Source organism: Nelumbo lutea, chromosome 1, assembly GCF_056320005.1.
Source record: "Nelumbo lutea isolate HS-2025 chromosome 1, American lotus-T2T, whole genome shotgun sequence".
Taxonomy (NCBI): Eukaryota; Viridiplantae; Streptophyta; class Magnoliopsida; order Proteales; family Nelumbonaceae; genus Nelumbo; species Nelumbo lutea.
The window spans coordinates 87,525,945-87,546,438 of NC_142684.1; the positions used below are offsets into that span (position 1 = coordinate 87,525,945).

General features: G+C 39.6%; 1 protein-coding gene and 1 long non-coding RNA gene across 3 annotated transcripts; both read left to right on the forward strand.

Moving 5' to 3' along the window:
* The first annotated feature begins 6,261 nt into the window (after window positions 1–6,261).
* On the forward strand, window positions 6,262–13,057 carry LOC148875938 (uncharacterized). Of its 2 annotated transcripts, XR_016098305.1 has the most exons (3): window positions 6,262–6,807; window positions 12,183–12,413; window positions 12,496–13,057. It is a non-coding gene; the product is annotated as an uncharacterized LOC148875938 (long non-coding RNA). The 2 variants fall into 2 exon arrangements; XR_016098303.1 differs by lacking the exon at window positions 6,262–6,807 and having other exon boundaries at window positions 6,851–12,413.
* A 3,298-nt stretch (window positions 13,058–16,355) lies between these two features.
* On the forward strand, window positions 16,356–17,848 carry LOC148875939 (uncharacterized). Its single transcript, XM_088965763.1, has 2 exons — window positions 16,356–16,702; window positions 16,822–17,848. The coding sequence occupies exons 1-2, from the start codon at window positions 16,556–16,558 to the stop codon at window positions 17,716–17,718; spliced, it is 1,044 nt and encodes a 347-aa protein (XP_088821889.1). The 5' UTR covers window positions 16,356–16,555; the 3' UTR covers window positions 17,719–17,848.
* Window positions 17,849–20,494: the final 2,646 nt, after the last annotated feature.

Sequence of the window (20,494 nt, forward strand, 5' to 3'; positions counted from 1 at the left end):
ACACTGATAAAAAAAAAAATTCAATAGTTAACACTTAACAGTTTACCATAGGTACTTTCTGTGTGTAGAGAGACTGGGCCGAATGGGCCCTAGTATCTATTCTTTTATTCTTGTCGTGTGTTATTTATTTGTTTGTTAATGGGCCTGTTATTTCTTTTTTTGTAAGCTTACTTTAGTTCCTGCTTAGCTGGCCACCCACTTAAGGGCATACTTGTAATTAGCTTAATGAATGAAGATTAATAAGAGGATGAGAGAGGGGAGAGAGGAGATTATCGAGCTCTTCTTTTTCTTTTTCCTATTCTTTTCTCCATCTTCTTCCTTTGTACTGCTGTCCTCTACTTTTCTCTCTCTAATTTAATCAAGTTCATATCAGTTGAGTCTGGCCGAAAACTGCTAAGAAGTGATGCTGTATTTTTTCTACGCAAAACCCTAGCCGATTAGAGAGTTTCAAGGTTATAGGTAAAGGAGAAGCTTTTGGTGTGGCAGTCAGTGCTTGGGAGGAGTCTTTTAACTTCTAAAAGAGTGCGGTTCAGTCCTGGAAGAGATTGGGAAGCTCTGGTAGGAGCTGATGCAACTTCTCTCTTTCTTCCCGACAGTCGGGCACAGTGAAACCCTAGTTTTCAAGCATCTAAGTACTGTTTTGACTTAAAGTAAGTTTATAAAGACTAAAATTCTAGTTTTTTGATTTTCGTTTGATCAATGGAGCAATACGGAAGTGAGTTCAAGCAGATGCCGGTATCGGGCTTGGCTTGGTAGATTCCGTTTTGATTGGTGTGACCACAATAAAGTTAGATGGAACCAATTACCTTGCTTGGGCACAGTCTATACAGATTTATGTTTGTAGTAGAGGTCAAATAGGGTATCTTACAGGCAGTAAGGTGAAATCCGAAGGAGACAGACCCCGCATTTGAAAAATGGATGCAGGAGAACTATACAATAATTGGATGGTTGGTCAACTCTATGCAGCCCCATATAAGTCAGCATTATCTTTGAATGTCTTCGGCCAAGGAGATCTGGGATAGTGTTATGGAAACCTCTATTCATAGAAGTTGAATGTGGCAAGAGCCTATAAGCTGAAAAGTGATGTGAAAAATCTGAGATAGGGGGAGAAGAGTGTGGCAATTTACTATTCCAGTTGAAATCACTATGGCAGGAAATTGATGTTATGGAAATAGTTGTATCAGAGAGTGCAAAAGATGTAGAGACTTTTAGGAAATTGGTGGAACGAAATAGGGTGTTTGATTTTCTTACAGGACTCAACCTTGAGTTTGACATTATTGGGCAGAATATTCTGGCCAAGGATGAGGTAACTCTTGCTCAGGCATATGCTATGGCCAGTAGTGAAGAGAGTAGGCGGTAGGTTCAGTTACTGATGAGGGCGGATTTGGTCCTCCAAATGACATTGTGACACATGGCATCTCGGAACAACTAGGTGACACCCGGAACCACTTAGGTAACAACTTGCCTTAGCCAAGCTGATGGTGTCCCAACTGGCGATCTGGCACAGGCGCTGACCTGGTGACCTGCGAGACGTGCTCACCGACAAATTTGACATGCATATCCTAACACTCCCACGATCCTTGGAAGTTGGCCCACGTACCGAACGTACCGGAGGGTGGTCAACGTGCATGGCGGTTGCCTCCGGGAATCTCGGACCACTTAGGCGACCTCTCGGAAATCTCAGATGCGGTGCGTGAAGCCCACGCCAAACAATGCATATATAAAGGCACCAACCCCAATGGCATAGGGGGGAAAGTAAGCATATTCTAACTCTCATACTTTATGATTTTTAGCTCGCAATCTACTATGAGAGTATTGACTTAAACATCGGAGCGACCTCGCCAGGTTAGCCACCCCGGGTCCTCTGACATTGATTCCTTGTAGGTCTCTAAAGAACTACGAAGCTCAACAATCAATCCAGCTCGGCACTCTGGTCGGCTCGACCCTCTGGTTAGTTCGGCGCCTAATAGGCAGCTCGACACTCTGGTCAGCTCGGTGCCTAATAGGCAGCGTGGCCCTTTGGTCAGCTCGTCACCTAATAAGTAGCTCGGCACTCTGGTCATCTCGTCACCTAATAGGCAGCTCGGACCTCTGGTCAGCTCGTCACCTAATAGGCAACTCTACCCTCTGGTTAGCTTGTCACCTAATAGGCAGCTCGGCCCTCTGGTCAGCTTGTCACCTCATAGGCAGCTCGACACTCTGGTCAGCTCGACACCTAATAGGCGGTGCGGCCCTCTGGTCAGCTCGTCACCTAATAGGCAGCGGGGCCCTATGGTCAGCTCGTCACCTAATAGGCAGATCGGCACTCTGGTCAGTTCGTCACCTAATAGGCAGCTCGACCCTCTGGTCAGCTCATCACCTAATAGGCAGCTCGGCCCTCTGGTCAGCTCGTTACCTAATAGGCAACTTGGCACTTTGGTTAGCTCGTCACCTAATAGGCAGGACGATCCTCTGGTCAGCTCGTCACCTAATAGGCAGCTCGACACTCTGGTCAGCTCGTCACCTAATAGGCAGCTCGACACTTTGGTCAACTCGACACCTAATAGGCAGCTCAGCACTCTGGTCAGATCGTCACCTAATATGCAGCTCGGCCCAGTCAGTTCAGCACCTAACCTGCCCAGCTCAGCTCAGTCAGCTCGGCACCTAATCTGCCCCCAGTTCGGCTTGGTCAACCCGACATCCAGGTCCTCATCCAACAAAAGTTCTCCACTTCGGCCTCTGAGTCATCGACCACTTGGAAGCAGACCAAATGACGAGATACTTAGCACAAAAAATTGATTCATCAGTCATAGAGTCCACCTACAGAACACTTTGCACATGCTAGAATAAAGCCAAAGGGTCCAACTAAGAAGAAAGAGCTGATATGTGAATACTGTAAGAAACCGAGGCATACTAAGGACACTTGCAGCTTCATCTAGATCTTCTACCGGACAGGTTTAAGAATAATAGCAATTTTAAGAAGACTGGTCAGATAGGAAAGCCTAAGATTGCTAATGTTGCCGCAATACTCGAAGGAGGGAATAAGGAGAGTGAAGAAAAGTCAACCATGAAACAGTTGGCAACAATGAAGGCAGAATTTCACTTGGAAGCCACTGTCTCTACATCCCACTCTTCAGGCAACACATCATCATCATCCACATTTACTCAGGTATTCGTGCTTTTGCAAACCATGCTTCTGTTTTAGGTAATCATAGAATTCCTTGGATCATTGATTATGGTGCATCAGACCATATGCCCAACTTGTCTAACATTTTTTGTTCATATCACCTTCTCTCTAGTAAAGAGAAAATATCTCTTACTAATGGGTCTCTTGCTCCCATCTCTGGCAAGGAGGATATCAAGACCTCTGACACCCTTGTTTTATCCTCTGTTCTTCATGTTCCCAAACTTAATACAAATCTTTTATTTGTTAGCAGTTTAACTAAATCCATGAAATATAGTATAACCTTCTTTTCTACTCATTGTGTTTTTTAGGACCTGAAGTCTTAGAGGATGATTGGGAGTGGTCATGAGGCGAATGTAATATACTTGCTGGACACACCTGATAGGAGTCTTGGACCACCTCATGGAGTAGCCTTGGAGTCAGTTTTGTCAGAGTCTGTTGATAGAGTCATGTTATGTCATTTTCGGTTTGGTCATTTGTCTTTTTCTACTTTGAGTCATTTGTTTCCCAATATGTTTAAGGGAGTGTCTTTATCGAGTCTTCATTGTGAGTCTTGTAATCTTGCAAAGCATTGTAGATAGTCTTATTCAGTAAGCAATAAATGGTTCATTTCTCCTTTTCATATTGTGTACTCTAATGTGTGGGGGCATATCATTTGCCTACTATGGGGGGTTATAAGTACTTTATCCTTTTTATTGATGATTATTCTCGTTACACTTGGATTTATCTCATGAAATTTCGGGATGAAGTACCGAATATTGTGCAAAATTTTCATGAACTTATCCTTACCTAGTTTAACACCCGGATCAAAATATTTTGCTCTAATAATGCTAAGGAGTATTTTGAGAAGAACCTCTCATCCTACCTTGAAACTTCTGGGGTTATTCATCAAAGTTCTTGTTCCTACACTCTACAACAAAATGGAGTGGCAAAAAGTAAGAATGTGGTTGAGGTTGCCAGGCCAGATCCCTCCTTTTTGTATCCCATGTTTTTATTAAATTTTGGGGAGATACTGTCCTTACTCTTTTCTTGCTTCTGTTTCTTCCCATGTGATAGCCAGGTCTATACCAGAAAGCCTATCTAAACCTGAATGAAGGGATGCTATGATGGCCGAATTGGATGCTTTACATAAGAACCATACTTGGGATACTGTGGATTTGCCAGAAGGGAAGGAACCAATGGGTTGTAAATGGGTATTTACCAATAAATATCATTTTGATGGTTCTATTGAGAGATTTAAGGCCAAATTGGTTGCTAAAGGCTACACTCAAATGTATGGTATTGACTATCTTGAGACTTTTGCTCCGGTGGCTAAGATGACCTCAGACTGGGTTTTGTTGTCCCTAGCTACTACTTTTGATTGGCCTCTCCACTAGTTTGGTGTTAAAAATGCCTTCTTGAATGGAGATCTACATGAGGAGGTCTATATGTCTTTGCCTCCGGGAGTGTGTGGAAAGGAAATGTAAGGGAAGGTGTGTAAACTGCAGAAATCCATTTATGGTCTCAAATAGTCCCCTCGGGCCTGGCTTGAAAGATTCGGGACTGTTCTTGTCTCATTTGGTTACACACAAACTCAATCTGACCATACCTTATTCTTGAAAAGAAGTAACTCTTTGGTGACTTTTCTGAGTGTTTATGTTGATGACATTGTGGTCATAGGTAATGACACCCAGGAGGTCAATAAACTGAAAAAGTTTCTTAAATCTGAATTTGAGATCAAGGATTTAGGAGATCTCAAGTATTTCTTGGGAATTGAAGTTGCTAGATCTAAGGATAGCATCTTCATTTCTCAGTGCAAGTATGTTCTTGACCTCCTTGCAGAGACTGGTAAACTTGGTCCTAAACCGGCCTCCACCCTTATAGTTCCCAATCATAAGCTTTCTTCAACTGATGGTGAACTTTTATCTGATAGGGGAGTGTTTAAGAGATTGCTTGGGAAGTTGTTATTATCTCTGCATGACTCGGTCGGATATTTCCTATGCAGTGAGTGTTATTAGTTAGTTTATGCATTCTCCTAGAGAGACGCATATAGCTGCTGTAGAAAGTTTTGTGTTACTTGAAAGGTACTCCAGGGAAAGGTATTCTATTTGCCAAACATGGACACATGAAGCTGGAGGCATACATTGATGTTGATTGGGCTGGATGTATTGATGATAGGTGGATATTGTGCTTTGGTGGCAGGGAACATTGTTTCATGGAGGAGTAAGAAATAGTCTGTAGTTGCCAAATCCTCTGCTGAAGCAGAATATAGAGCAATGGCACATGGTGTGTCAGAATTATTGTGGTTGCAATCACTTTTAGAAGAATTGGGAGTTGACTATGAAAAGCCAACGATGCTCTACTGTGACAACCAGGCAGCTATAAACATTGCACATAATCCTATTCAACATGACAGGACTAAGCACATTGAGGTTGCTAGACATTTTATACGGGAAAGAGTTTCCTTAGAAGTTTGCTTGACATTTATTGCCTTAGAAGAACAGTTGGCTAATGTTTTGACCAAGGGAGTTCCAAGAGGGAAGCTGACACACTATATAAGCAAGCTGGGCATGATTGACATCTATGCTTTGCTTGAGGGGGAGTGTAGAGAGACTGGGCCAAATGGGCCCTAGTATCTATTCTTTTATTCTTGTAGTGTGTTATTTATTTGTTTGTTAATGGGCTTGTTATTTCTTTTTTTATAAGTTTACTTGAGTTCTTGCTTAGGTAGCTGCCCACTTAAGGGCATACTTGTAATTAGCTTAATGAATGAAGATTAACAAAAGGATGAGAGAGGGGAGAGAGGAGATTATTGAACTCTTTTTCTTTTTCCTCTTCTTTTCTCCATCTTCTTCCTTTGTACTGCTATCCTCTACTTTTCTCTCTCTAATTTAATCAAGTTCATTTCAGTTTTAGAGGACTGATTCACTTCTCTATGTGTCATCACTAATAACATGCTCTTTTCCCATTTCTTAAATGCCTTTTGCTTTAGTTGGCATGGGTATGGGTATGTGGGTACACGTATGGGTATGGGTGTGGGTACATGGGTATATGGGTATGGGTATCAACAACAATGGTTATTGGCCTTTAGTTTGTGATTAGATGAACACAACCAGTTTGGAAAAGCCAGGCTGTTCAAAACAAGTTTGTTGGAAATTAATACCTCAGAATTAGTTTCAGACTTTCAGGTTTTATATCAGGTTTAAGTTCATTGCTTATTGTCTTAGTAAGGGTTGGAACACAGATTTTCAAAATCGTATCTGCACCAAGCTGGCGGTTTTTGGATAGAAGCTTTTTGATACATACAGTATAGGTGTCCCTAAGGTGGTAGTGTTGTCACAACCACCGGAAAAAGTTTTAAATAAGAAAAGTTAAAAAAAAAAAAAAATAGCATGGTGGTCTTTTGGTCTAATGCAGCAATTTTCAGGGTTGATCCAATCTAACTGGGTTGAGTAGACCATGCTGGTCTAGCATGCTTGAGTTAAAAGCCCACTTTAAAGTTTAAACGTTTGTAAAACCCTTCTCCATTTCACAGAAGAGAGGAGAGATTTGCCACCACTGCCACTGCTAGTCCATCTTGCCATTGTTGGAGTTGCATCTGCCACTGCTTTTCTTCCTAGATATTCTCTTTCTTGCTTGGTTTCCTGTACACTTTGTTGTAACTTGTAAGTTCTTGGCTTCAACCAATTGATCCTTTACAAGTTTGTCTACATTGCTCATTTTTCTTGGATGTAAAAGAGCCAATACCCCCTGTTTCTTTGTTTCAACAATGCTTTCATGTTTCTCTGATTGGATATAATCAATTTTAGTTAATTTCTTTTGTTCTTCTATCTTTCAAACCTTGGAATTTCCTGGCTTTCGCAAGAGGCATTTGTTTGTAGATCTTTCAACTAGATCTGTAAAGCTTCAAGTGACTTCTCTTTTGTAGCATTCTTTTAAAAGCAATTTGGAAATCCACAGTCTAAATGATACATACCTCAGAGTCCAGGTTTACAATCCCAACTGCACCAGCCAACACAAAGATGTTATCACTGCCTCACGTTGATTGCAGCTTGAGAACCTTGGCTGGACAGGTGGAGGGTTTTAGCTGATTTACCATTGATGGTCATTACGGACCACTTTATCACAGGTGGAGGGTTTTCTATTCGAATATATTGGAGCTCATTTGGATATTGTTTTTGACCTTTCAGAGCTCTCTTGGTTTTGTTTTTCATTATTCCAGAGCTTTCTTTATGATTGTTATGCAATCTAAAACTGTGGAATTGGCTTCTTTCTATGTGTCTGTTTGTTAACAAAAATCCTCTATGGAAGCATGTTTAGTATATTATAGCCTTGGTAAAAAGCTATTGTAGTTTTGGATTAAATGAAGTTTTGAAATTGTGGTATTTAGGCTGTTTAGTGGCCATTTACTTGTTGTAATGGTAAAATCTTGGGCTGGCAAGCGTTAAAACTCAGGTTCAACTCTGAGGGCGGCCACTTTGTGCACCAAAAAAAAAAGCCAAAGGTTAGAACTGTACACAGTCTACCTGTCCCAAGACCCAGGACAACTGGGACCAACAGTGGGTAATTTCCTATATGCTGTTTGCACTAGAGTGGAGTTACAGGTACTAATAAATTTGACACCTATAGCTTTGTTTATTTGATGATGGGCCCAGGCTCACTATGAATTTTTCTGGAATGGGAACTTCTCTAGATGGATCTTCTTTTATTACATGTGTAGAAGAGGCAGCAGCTCCAATGCGGTTTATGTATTCTGATCCCCTTCTCCACCCCAATGACCTCAATTACATGACATAAACAGTTATTTTCTCTTGTTGGTTCATATATATATATGACAGCTATAATTCATGGAGGTAAAATTAACTGCTTTATAGGACATGGGGTTGATCAGACAAGATGTACCTATGTGGCCAATCTATAAGGCTGGATTGCAGATGGACAGATTAGGTTGGCAACTCTGCTGATCATATGACTAAAACATGACCAACCATCCAGGGAATACGTGTGGATGGATTTCCTTGAAACCTTTAGAATTTACATATTTGTAATGCCTATAAACCTTTGTCATAATTTGAGATTACGAAATACTTACTGTGTGCCAGATATACTCCCAGTGCAACATATATGAAGCAGGACAGAACTATGTTTTTTTTTTCTTCTTTTTTCACAAAGACTGTCTCATCTGAATTTTTTGTGAAGAGTGTTTTTTTTTTTTTTTTGATAAGCAAGCAATGTTTCATTAAAAAGTGGGCAAGCTCCCCACTAGAGTGTTTTTGTGATGATTTGGGATATACTCTAGGGCTGCACCAAATCTAGAAGTTTGATACTTTCTTTGCATAATATTATGTATTTTGTCTTGGCCCTTGGTGGAAAAACTATTATGCCATCTTAAGGTTAGCAGAGTGATGAAAGAAAAATTGAACCAGATTGCAAATCCAGTTTGAAAACCTATTATATACTCTAGATGGCAGATCTTTTTAGAATTTAGACCCTAGAAGTGAGCACTCATAATTTATTAATTTATACCAGTGTAGCATACCGATATTTTTCTTTGAAATAGTAACATATAATTGTATTGGTAACACCCAAAACCCAAAAGTGTATACAAGTATTCTCCTGAACAACTAGGTGCTACACATTTGGAGCTAAGCTATACAAAGCATAGGCAAAAATCACTAGGGCATGTAGTAGGATGCAAAAGAACAGAAAGAAGCAGGGGATGCTTCTCTGTATACTTGTGAACAATCCATGACTGAATTGTGCCTACTAGCCTTCTCAAAACTGATTCAACTGAGGAGCACCATTTGATGCCAAAAATGCCCAAGTAATGAGCTTATGCCACTTTTCTTAACTTAAAATATATGAGATGATAAGATTGGGCCATGATCCAATGCCAGTCCTGTCTATCTCTTGGGAGGGGTAGACTGGATTTTTGCACAAAGTCACCGCTCTCAAACTTGAACCTGCATTCTCACATTTGTCAGCATGAGATTTTACCATTGCACTGAGCCCCTTACATATGGAAAGGTGGCTTGATGATAGAACAGAAAATGCAACCTGTATTGCATGTCTCCAGAACTCCAAGAGAACATGGAATATCTATTTTATTTTGCATCCTCTGTCTTCATCCATCTTTGAGGCATGCATTCTCACTCTTGAAAACCAGGAAACATGTTTTTCAATCTGAACTTCGAAGGAATATGATTGCTGCTCTGTCATTCCTTCTTGGTTATGAAAAAATTGAAGAAACTGATGATGGTGAAGATTCAAACTGAAAAGATGATATGGCTTCTTGAAAACCTATATACAAGGTAGTTAACTAAATTTTTTCCAATTTAAGGTCTCTTAAAAGTATGTGTTTATTCGCTGAAGTTACTTTTTGTGGTTCTGTAATGGTTATAACTTATCTTTTGTATTTGAGAACATAGATAGACACATAAATGGGTTGGGTTAGTGGTACTTTTCCATTCATCAAATTAACCATGGACTTGATTTTCAAAATCCAAATTTTGAATTGGTATGATACTCTTAAATTTAATTAGCTTGGCAAACTAATTATTTTTTTATTTATTTGACATGATCTGTTTCTGTATGGAGCAAACAAAGTTTTTGAGGTCTTTTATTTGTAAACCTGCTGCCATAGTTGTCAAGGCGACGCCTAGGCGACAAGGCACCCTTTGAGGCTCGCCTCGCCTAATCGCCAAACAGTTCTGTACTATGTATTATAAAATACTTTTTTATTCTTTATTTTTTGACATTATAATTATAAAATAGGCACTATTAAACTAAAATATTCATTTTGTGTGTTTATATACTATTTTCTTTTCATTATTTTCTTATTTTTTAGGGCTTAATCAATATAAACATTGCTAAATGCTGTACTGAACCCCCAAAGACTTTAAAACCTGAACCAATAAGTAAGGAAGAACTTAAAATTTTGTCTAATCAACACATTTTCTTTTCTTCTTTTCCTATAACAAAAATAAGGGTTCAGCCCCTATATTTTTTGAATTTTTTTTCCTTCTGTTTTTTTTCATGAATATGTTGATTTTCTATACTTTAACATGAACTCTATACTTTTCTTATGAAAATTATTAATAATTCTTAAGGAAATATGGTTATGGTACCTAGGGAACTACCCTAGGATCTATGTTTTCTACATAAAAAAATCCATCGCCTAGGCAACTAGGCAACAAGGCGTGCCCCCTGTTGCCTAGCCTTGTCTTGGTTCCTTGAAAACTATGCCTGCTGCTTTGTTTTCCTTGGTCAATTTGAGGGTGTAAGATTGGTAATCTCTGGTGAATACAAGAGTCAAGCTTGATATTGAGAAGGGCAGTGGAAAACTTAATCTCTTGGCTATATGCAAGGGAACAATCTAGTACAATATAACTTACCATTCTCACAAAAAAAAAAAAAAAAGCCAATCTTGATATTATCAACATTTTCTGTTTCTTTGTTTTTTCTCTGTTGAACTTTGTACATAGATGGTAGAGGATTGCATTTTCTTAGTCAACTAACTGCTCCAACAGTCAATATGTAGTAAAAAAGCCAATATGAAGATTCTAACAGTCAATGTGTGTTTTCACTCCTAAGTAGCTTTTCTTTTTTTCTTTTTATTTTTTGATAAGTTCACTTCTTTAATGTTGCCAAGTTATATTTGGAAAGGAAAGAAAAAAAAATGCATCAGATGAGTTGGGGTTCTTTGGATAAAGATTTCCTTGTACATTGTAAAGAGTAAATCTTATTGACTTCAGTATACAACTAAGGGCCAATTTGGTTTGCAGGAATAGGGGTCTGGAATCGGAATTGGAATGGCCCATTCCGATTCCAACTGTTTGGTTGGGAAGAATCGGAATCCCATTCCCATTCCTGGTGGAATGGCATTCCCCCATTTGAGGGAATATCCATTCCCTCCCACTCCCTTGGGAATGAAATCCCATTCCAGTTGATTCCAATTCCTGTCTGAATCAAATAGACTATGGGAATAGATCATTCTGACTCCAATTCTGAAGGATTTTGATTCCGATTCCAATTCCGACTGCAAACCAAATTGACCATAAGTGCACTTTATCAATTAATGAATCTATTATCATTGTAGTAATCTTTATTAAGAAATCTGCATGCAGAGCAGAAATTTTCTTTTGGAATTGCTGTAGTTATTCTTAGGACTTATTAGTCAAGCAGACTTTTACCATTTTAATTCTGAAATAAAATCGAAGCATTGTCAATGTCAAAACTTTATTTCTCCCATCATGAAGTATTTCCCAGGAGTCTGTCTTTCTTAGTGAAGCCTTCAAATGACTTCTCCAGATGGACTTGGATATTAATGTGGGCTTTCTAGTTGCTACACAGCCTACACTATCCTCTCTCTCCTATATAAAACTATCCTCTCAGTCTTTGAAGGGGTGGGTGGGAGGCCACCACCCATCCTCTGGCAGCAATTTCTCTGGAATGTCTGGTATGAGGAGCAATACCTGACCCCACATAGCTGCAGTAATATCTTCTTTTGAAAGATGAAAAAGCTACTGATCTATCTCCATTGCTGCTCTTAAAGATTTTCCTCAAACTGGATATGTATATAAATTTTCCATCATGAGTCTGGCAAGGTAAATGACAAGGAACCTCTGTACTAGTTAGCCATTTGTTTTATAACAATTGACCTGTACTTGGAGTGGAAGCTTAAGAATAGATGAGTATTTGGATAATATGTGGGATAACTGTAGTATTTTGGACAAAATTATGGAAAATTACGCATGGTGGATTTAACAATATTGTGTTTTATTATATCTCTAGATCTTTTAATTGTGCAGACCACACTAGCCCAGAAAGCAAAATCTTGGAATTATCAATATGGGCGGTGGCATATTCCACCATTTGGTTTGAACAGTATGCATGTAATGCTTTTTGATAGTAGTTAATGAATCGTTTTGTTTATCTATCAAAAAAGAAGATGAATATTAGATACCTACTGTCTGTTCCCTTGTAAAAGATACTTTATCCATGGAATATCTTTATAGTTTTTTTTTTGCCTTGGCTGAAGAAAAATATGCAAGGTTCTGTTTGTAGCTGTTCGGCGATGTGAACGAATCTCTTATTGTTTAAATCTGGCTTGCTCCATCTTTCCCAAGTGGACAATGAAGTATGCGGATCCTAGAATCTCTTTTCTGTTTTCAAAAGGTAAGAAAGATGCCAGTGATTGAAGAAAAAATAGATTGAAGAGGGGATAGATAGTGAAAGGCTGAAAGCTGCAGAACTGGCAAAACAAAGTCTGGTAACCATTAAATTCAACAAGCTCAATCACATTCACATGCACCCATCTTATCTCCAAAGTTGATCCTAACCATGAATTGCAGGCTCACAGCAGCAGATCACATGTGAAGGAACACTGCAACGTACAGGGTTGGTACTTGAAGGGGTAGCAAATCTTTCTGGCACTACACCAACCTCTCATAAAGGGACGGGTTGCTAAATAATGTTGCAGTATTTCATGGTAAAATGACATTGAGAAGGAAATGGCAGCAGGCTTGCAGACATGCCACTGACGTCCTTTTCAGGATGCAGATTCTCCATATAACAATAATAGAAGTGTGTTTGGTCATCAAAATTTGCAACCAACAAACTGGTTCTTGGCAGGACTAGATCTTTTAGGCAAGTTGTCGAACTCATGTTCTCTAGTGGTCCTAATGGAACCCGGCCACTCATGAAAATCAAATTGTTGGGTCCCTCTTATATTATTGTATGTCTTCTGGACCAATTTTCAAATGATCCACCTCAGAATGCACTTTGCTGAACTTGTTTTTTCTCATCTTTTTTGGTGGGTAAGGTGGGATTGAACCGTGACCTCACAACTGTAGTGTAATGTCAAACGCCAAGTACATATTCTTTTAAGAAAGGTGATCTTGACAACATGCAAAAGGAAGTTCTGTTTGGTTGAGTTTTTTAATTAGTTTTCTCAAGCAATAATCAAAGGGCTCAAGGTCTCAATCCATCAATTGTTTCTGTTAATTAAGAATCAAACTAGAAATTATTTCAACCATATTCAAAGAATCTGGTTGGGACCCATCATCATCTTTAGAATTTGATTTTCATAGTCATAGGTAGATCCCCTTTGAGGGTGAAAGCAGGAACCAAAGTGATCTGGAAAATCAAGATCATTGAAAACCAGGAACTATTACAGTTGCTTGGTACGTACTGAGCGATTAATTGCACTGTTTTCAAAATCGGACGGTCGGACCAGAAAAACCGGGAACCGGTCACCTGATCGGTTTTGTTTTCTTCCAAAACTGTTTTTTTTCAAAACGTTGATTTTAGTAAGCAAACCGCTGAACCGATTCGTTTTTAAAAACCATGATTAATTGTGACTTGTGAGGTGCATATAACTGCCATGACCATGGTAATCAGATTTAGAACTTTCCATGTATTTTCATGGACACAACCACCAAGAAAGTAGAAGATTCAGCCATGAAAAAACCGTTAGACTAGTTTCATATTCAGTGAATTGGAACCCAATTAATTAAATAGGCCGAACTAGAATGTTAAAGGCCAAAATCATCCTGATCAGGTGAGAATTTGCAAAAGCACCTCCTCTATGGACTAAATCTGGGGACATTACAGTGCATGAATTTAAGGGGGGAAAAAGTAAACCAGATGCCTCATTCTAAATGATAGGGCAATACTTTGGCTCCAATACCATGTTGGAGGACATGCGTCCTATCACCACCTGATTTTTACATCTAAACTTTAAATCCTAAAATTCAAACTCTTAATCCTTAAACCCTAAACCCTAACTCTAAATTTAAAATTCTAAAATCTGAACTTTAAACTCTTAAACCCTAAATCCCTAAACCTTAACAGTATAAAATGATAATGATAAGATGCATGTCCTCCAATGTGGTAGCCAAGTAATTTTCCTAAAGGACAGTGAATGGGTACTCTCATCATCTCATAACATCAGTCGTTGGAAAGTAACAGACTTATTGGTGAAGGTTCTTTTGGTAACATGCAGCATGTTATCTTGGTCTCTTGGTTGGAAAACATGTACATTTTGCTGAGTTTGGCTTCCATCAGTGCAAGTCCATTTGAACGGTCTTTACAGCCTTGTATTAGGAATGTTTCCATACTTATATGCTAAATTTAATAAGGAGATATTTGCAATACAAGGTTGCAAGATATTGTTTGAAGAGTATGAATATGGACTTGCACTGACCAAAGTCGAACTCATTTTACTAGGCGCTTTGGAGTTTTGGGTCGTTCGAGTAGGTGCAAGTGTGCAGCCATCGTGGCTAATCCGGTTGAGACTTATAAAATTTAGCTTTGTCCCAACTCAAAGGTATAAATATTCTTCTAATTCTTGGAGTGCCTTGCAGAATTACTGATACAAGCTCGTTAGCTGGTCATAAAACGGATTCGGGTATCTGAATGCTCGGGTCTTCGGATGGATTGGAAAAGGCTCAACCCTAATCTTAAATATTTAGGTTAGGGTTGACCCACAGGTTGAATATGTCAAAAGGGTCAACTGTCTGAGATCAGCTTCAGTCAGTGTAAGGTCCATTTGAACACCACTTGAATAGTTTTTACAGTCTTGCATCGGGAATATCTCTGTACTTCTGTATTTTATTTTGTGGGAAATATTTCCAATGCAAAGCTATAATGGGTGTTTGAACGGACTTTACACTGACTGAATCCGGTATCCAATCACCTGGGTCAACTGGTATTTGATCAGTTTTTTTTTACCCAAAATATAGTTTTAACCATATGATTCAAATGGTTTGAATGGTTCAACTGTCTGGACCAACATCAATTAGAAAGTGTTGGTTTGAAAATAGGCGACTGGGTGGTGACATAGAGCTGTAATGTGGGCTGGGACAGTGGCGGTCTGGCACAATCCACCATGACAGGGGCCATGCTTGGCATGGCACGGGAATCCAGGCCATGCCGGGCCTAGGCTGCAGAGGACCAGGCCCCAAAAGAATGGCCTGGTGAGAAGTATTTGTACTATTTTTAATTTTATTTGAGTTATTTGTAATATTTTCCAATAATGCAATCCCATTGTAATTTTTATCTTCAATTTTATCATTTTATTAATTCAACTCCATTGTATTATTAATTCAACTCCATTGGAGAGAAAATTTGTGAAAATTTTATTTCATTTCAAATTTAATGTGTACAAAAAAACATTGAAAAGATAATAACAGGCGGCCCATGCAAAGGCTGGCTTGTGGGTTGAGCTTTGGGCCAGGTTGGGCCGTGCATGGGTCCCAAGCTATTTATTTAAAAATTAAAAAAACTTAAAAATTTTAATTTTATATGAATTTTGATGTATACAATTGTTTATACATAATAATTAAATAAACTATATAATAAAAAAAATTATTTACTTTATTAATATATTATATACTATATATTATTATATAATTATAATTTATATAATATTATGTAAATATATATAAATAATATATATGGGTTGTGGTAGGTCATACTTGACACGGCCTACGAACCATCGTGCCAGGCCGTGGGCAGTACAGCCTGATTTACACCTCTAAACATGGCTAGGAACTGGGCCACATGCCATGTCAAGCTTGACCTAGGAAGGGGACCAGGCTGCCCAAGCACGGTCTGCCAAGGCCCAAGGCCCGTCACGGAACAACACTGATGGCGTCCGGGCCACCTTTAAACCATGCCATGTCGGCATGAGACTGCCCACATTACAGGTCTATGGTGGCCCGAGGCTCGACCCAACCTGATTCATTTTCGGGTCGGGTCATATCACCTTCTAATTCGGGTTACTAGATAGGGGCCCTAAACCACTTATCCGGCTTGTGAGGGGTCGGGTTCATGGGTTGGATGGACTGTTTTTTTTTTTTTTTTTTGCCAGGTCTAGAACCCGCTCATGCATTCCATTTCCAAACTCGCAATAAAAACATTGTGAACCTACTAAACCATCCGGTCTGATACGAGTATGACAAAAGTGCCACCAAAGTTCCCAACCTAATCCTCATTGCTCAGGTGGCATTCTATCAACGATGGCCTTGATCTCCGCCATCGGAGAATATATCCAGATTGAATACGGCAGCAGCTAGAGCCTAAAAATTGGGACAAGAAGAGAAGCGAGAAGCGATTGAGACCACCGTCGTCACGTTGATGAGTGGGACCCACGTGTGTATGATAGATTAACATTTAACAAGAACATGTGTCGTTGAATTGGCATTTGGCAGAACCCGGGAACGCAGGTCGCATGTCCACAACGTGTCTCTCATCAACCCAGGTGTCTTCCAAACAGGCAGACACCTTCCTTCTTGACAGTTGACACCCCTATTTGAGCAACTTTCATGGACGACCTACTCTTCATCAACACTTCTCCATACACACTCGATAGAAGCAAAAACAGAAAACACAGTGACAACATAACCATATATGGCAACCATGTATCTAACTAAGAGCGCTTTCTTCAAAATGTCAAGGGCCTTCCCTCAGAGCCCTTCTCTTTCCTTCCGATCTTTTCACGCCCGTACCCGTAGAGTCTCGAGAGTTTGCTTCACTCCTGTTTCCAGGTACTCAGAGGTAATTAAAGATAACTTCTTCACTTCATTAGTTTTGTTTCGGTGGGGTTGTGCATGTGTAAGTGTAATTAATGTAGTTACACTAGCTCTTTTAATTTGGTGGGATATGATGAATTTCAGGGTCGTAATGCAGCAGATGATATGAGCGACGCAGCTTCTATCATTGCCGACAGCATCAACAAATCCATGAGAGAAGCTGAGCGCTATGCTTCCGGCATGCCTGAAAGAGAAAAGGAAACCATGTATGACGGCATGGATAATGCAAACAAGTATGGGAATGACATGAACGACGACATGACGAACAACACGGCGTGGTCGGCGGTTGACAAGGCTAAAGAAGGAACCCAGCGGGCAAACCAAACTGCAGAGGACATGATGAACAAGACGAGGGACACGGCTTCGTCGGCAGTTGACAGGACCAAGGAAGGAATGAACCGAGCAAAGGAAACCGCACAGGACATGGGGAACAGGACCAGCGGCATGGCTGGGTCGGCTGTCGACAAGGCCAAGGAAGGAACGCAGCGAGCAAGCGAAACTGCAGAGGACATGAGGAACAAAACGGGTGAGACGGCTTCGTCGGCAGCTGACAGGGCCAAGGAAGGAATGAACCGAGCGAGGGAAATCGCACAGGACATTGGGAACAAGACGAGCAGCATGGCTGGGGCGCCCGTCGACAAGGCGAAGGAAGGAACGCAGCGAGCATGGGAAACTGCACAGGACGTGACAAACAAGACGGGTGGGATGGCCGGAACGGCGGTGGATAAGACAAAGGAAGGAGCGAGTCGGGTGACAGGAACAGCACAGGACGTGGCAAGCAAGACGGGCGACGTTGCGGGTTCAGTGGCAGAAAGGGCGAAGCAGACGGTGAAGGGTGCATGGGAGGCGGCCAAGGACACAACCAACAAGGTGAAAGAAACGGTGGTGGGGAAGGCGGAGGAAGTTGAGGAGTCGGCGGCGGATGACGATATCGAAGATCTGAGGAGGAATGCGGGAGCGGGACGTTATTATAAGGAGTGAAGGACGTAATTCGCTTTGCTTTATGTTCCTGTTTTTTTGTTTTTTTTTTCTTAAGTGCTACAGTGGAGTAGAATTGCTGGTCTTTCATCTGTTCTTCACTTTGAATTGTTAATGGCCTTTTTATACAAAATTATCTCCATCCCTTCTCAGTTCTCATTCCCAACTCCCCAACTATGTCGATTTGATGGGCGGGGATTATATTAATTGCAGAGGGGAACGACGAACGAGTAATGGACTGGCCCGGCCCGTCCATTGGCCTAAGTACTAGTATACTATGTATACTATGTACCCATGTTTTAAAAACCGACCCGGAGGCCATTTTTGCCTTCGGGTTACCGGTTTAACCGTTCGGGTTGAATGGGTTTGTGTCACATAAATCCATACATCATATATTTTATCAATAAATAATATATAATTATATTTTATATTTAAATTTAGGTTTTAATTATTTATTTTTAAAAATTGTGATTTGAGGAAAAATAAAAAGGTTTTTTGTAAGTGCTGTAGAACGTATAGATGTCGAAAATTTACCTAAAATCAGAAAAAAGATTATTAGAGTGCAAAGTTATGAGTTTGTCTGTACATATAGTGTCCAACTCTTACCTTGTCACTAAATTGAATGGGTCAATCGCGGGTTAAAAAAACACCAGTCCTAGGAATGTGGAAATGGAAAGAAACCACCATTACTGGCTAGCTTTTGCCTGGCTTATAGCATACGTGACGTCCACGGTAAAGATTATAGAGTTGTGCACAACAGCTCTTACAGAAATTCTAAATTCTAAAACACCCAAAACCTTTTGACTTAAGTCAAAAGATTTATAGAAAACACTCGATTCAGCCACTAATCAACAAGCCAAAAAAACCAAAAAGGAAAACAAGAACTAAAGCTATTAAACCAAATCTGTGAGTAATTATTTAAAAACAAGTGCATATCCTTCTCTCCCTTTTTTGAACATAAAGCAAATTAAGCATTGATATAGTTGACACAGAGCTTCAAAGCCCTCTCATTAGTCATCCCCAGAGGCATTTCATGTGATAATGTCCCTGAATATTGATTGGTCTTTAGAAAAAGAGTCACAGCCGACCAAGCCCGCAGCTATCATCGATCTCGTCAGGTTACAGATGTTTGATGGAGGTCGTTGTTGAGAGATGCAGCACCTTCACCCGATTCAGCCTGGTATGCATGGCAGCTTGGAAGCAGATGTTCGACTATTACAAGGCAGAGCACCGAAAAGAGTCAAGAATGTAGAATCAGTGAAAGCTTAATCACGCCCCAAAGCATAGTTCACCGGTGAAGATGAGGAAGTTGCAGCGCGGCAATTAATGGTGGCGGACCAGGGTTTGATAGCAAAAAAAAACCTACCCAGAACAGGGTTTGAAGAAGAGTAGTTTTGGTAAAGAAAATTTGAATAAGTGTTTATTGTTTAAGCACTTAAAAAAAAAGTTAGAAATTTAGACTTATCTAATAAATACTTACTTTTAAAATAAATTCTTATTTGGGATTTATTTTCCAAACATCATTAATCACAATCACTCCCAAACTTGGCCTAACTAGATTTGGTTCAAAATTTTGGTTTTTGGTTCAGTTTGGCAAAAAAATCCAACAAATCTGAACCAAAAACGGAATAAACCAGTATGTGTATGTGTACGTGCGCACTTGCAAATGAGCCCAAATTGAACCAAAGCGGTTCGGTTCAACTTGTTAGAATGTGTACACCGAAATATCGGTTAGATTCTCGGTTCTAACTCAATTGTACCAAACCAATAATTACTGAATGAACACCTCTAACTTACATTGACGCACACAACTATACCCTAGAACAACAAACCAAAATTGTCCAAATACAACAAATACCAGAATGTATCATCTTACCCCAATCAAGCTATAAATTAAATCAACTTGAATAACCATGTTTTGGCCTTTAGCCTCGTCATCATCAAGGCCTAGGCCCCAATTATTGACCTTGTTAATGTAGAATAACCATGCTTTTACAAGCGTAAAGTTGGAATTAAAGGCAAATAAACAAATCCCAAAAGCTTAGGGAACTTTTTTATTTTTTTGTTTCTCTTCTTTTTGCAATAATAGATGGACTCTTGCCAAATGCTAAGGTAGATCATTCTTTTAATTTTATATACTTATAGCTTATAGAAAATATCCATAAAATTTTAATTTTTTATTTGGCCCTATCACACCCAACTTCCTCACCAGTCACCTCCACCTTCAGCCTTTTGAAACCTTGGGACTAATCAATATAGGCAGGGCATTAAGCTACGAGTGTATAAAGGGTTAAAGCCGAAGCACCAACCTCTATTTTATTCCCTCATGCCTTAAAATAGTCTTCATGCAAATTAAGCTATACCCACTAGAAGAGTGTAGGGGAAATAGAGCATTGTATTCCTCATCGGTCTCCATAAGGAATTAAGTCATAATCTACATGTCTAAATGCAATTCTACATTGCATGTTAATTATAAATAAGATAAAATAAATTATTGGCCTAATGATGCATGGGCATGTTGATTCAACATAATAAGAGAGGAAAGGAAACTATCATCCTATCCTATATCCTATAATGATACATGGGCAAGAAGAATTAGTTAAATGATAAACCTATATGGCAACCCCTTTTTCTGGTTCATGCCTCCATGCCTTTCAGTGGGGGCATGAAGCAAGGAAAGGGACTAAGAGCTCTCTAAAGCAAACCAAAACTAGATAAACTCACTTGAGATAAGCTCAATTGAGAAGTTAATGTGATGTCCAAAATTGAATTTTGGAGA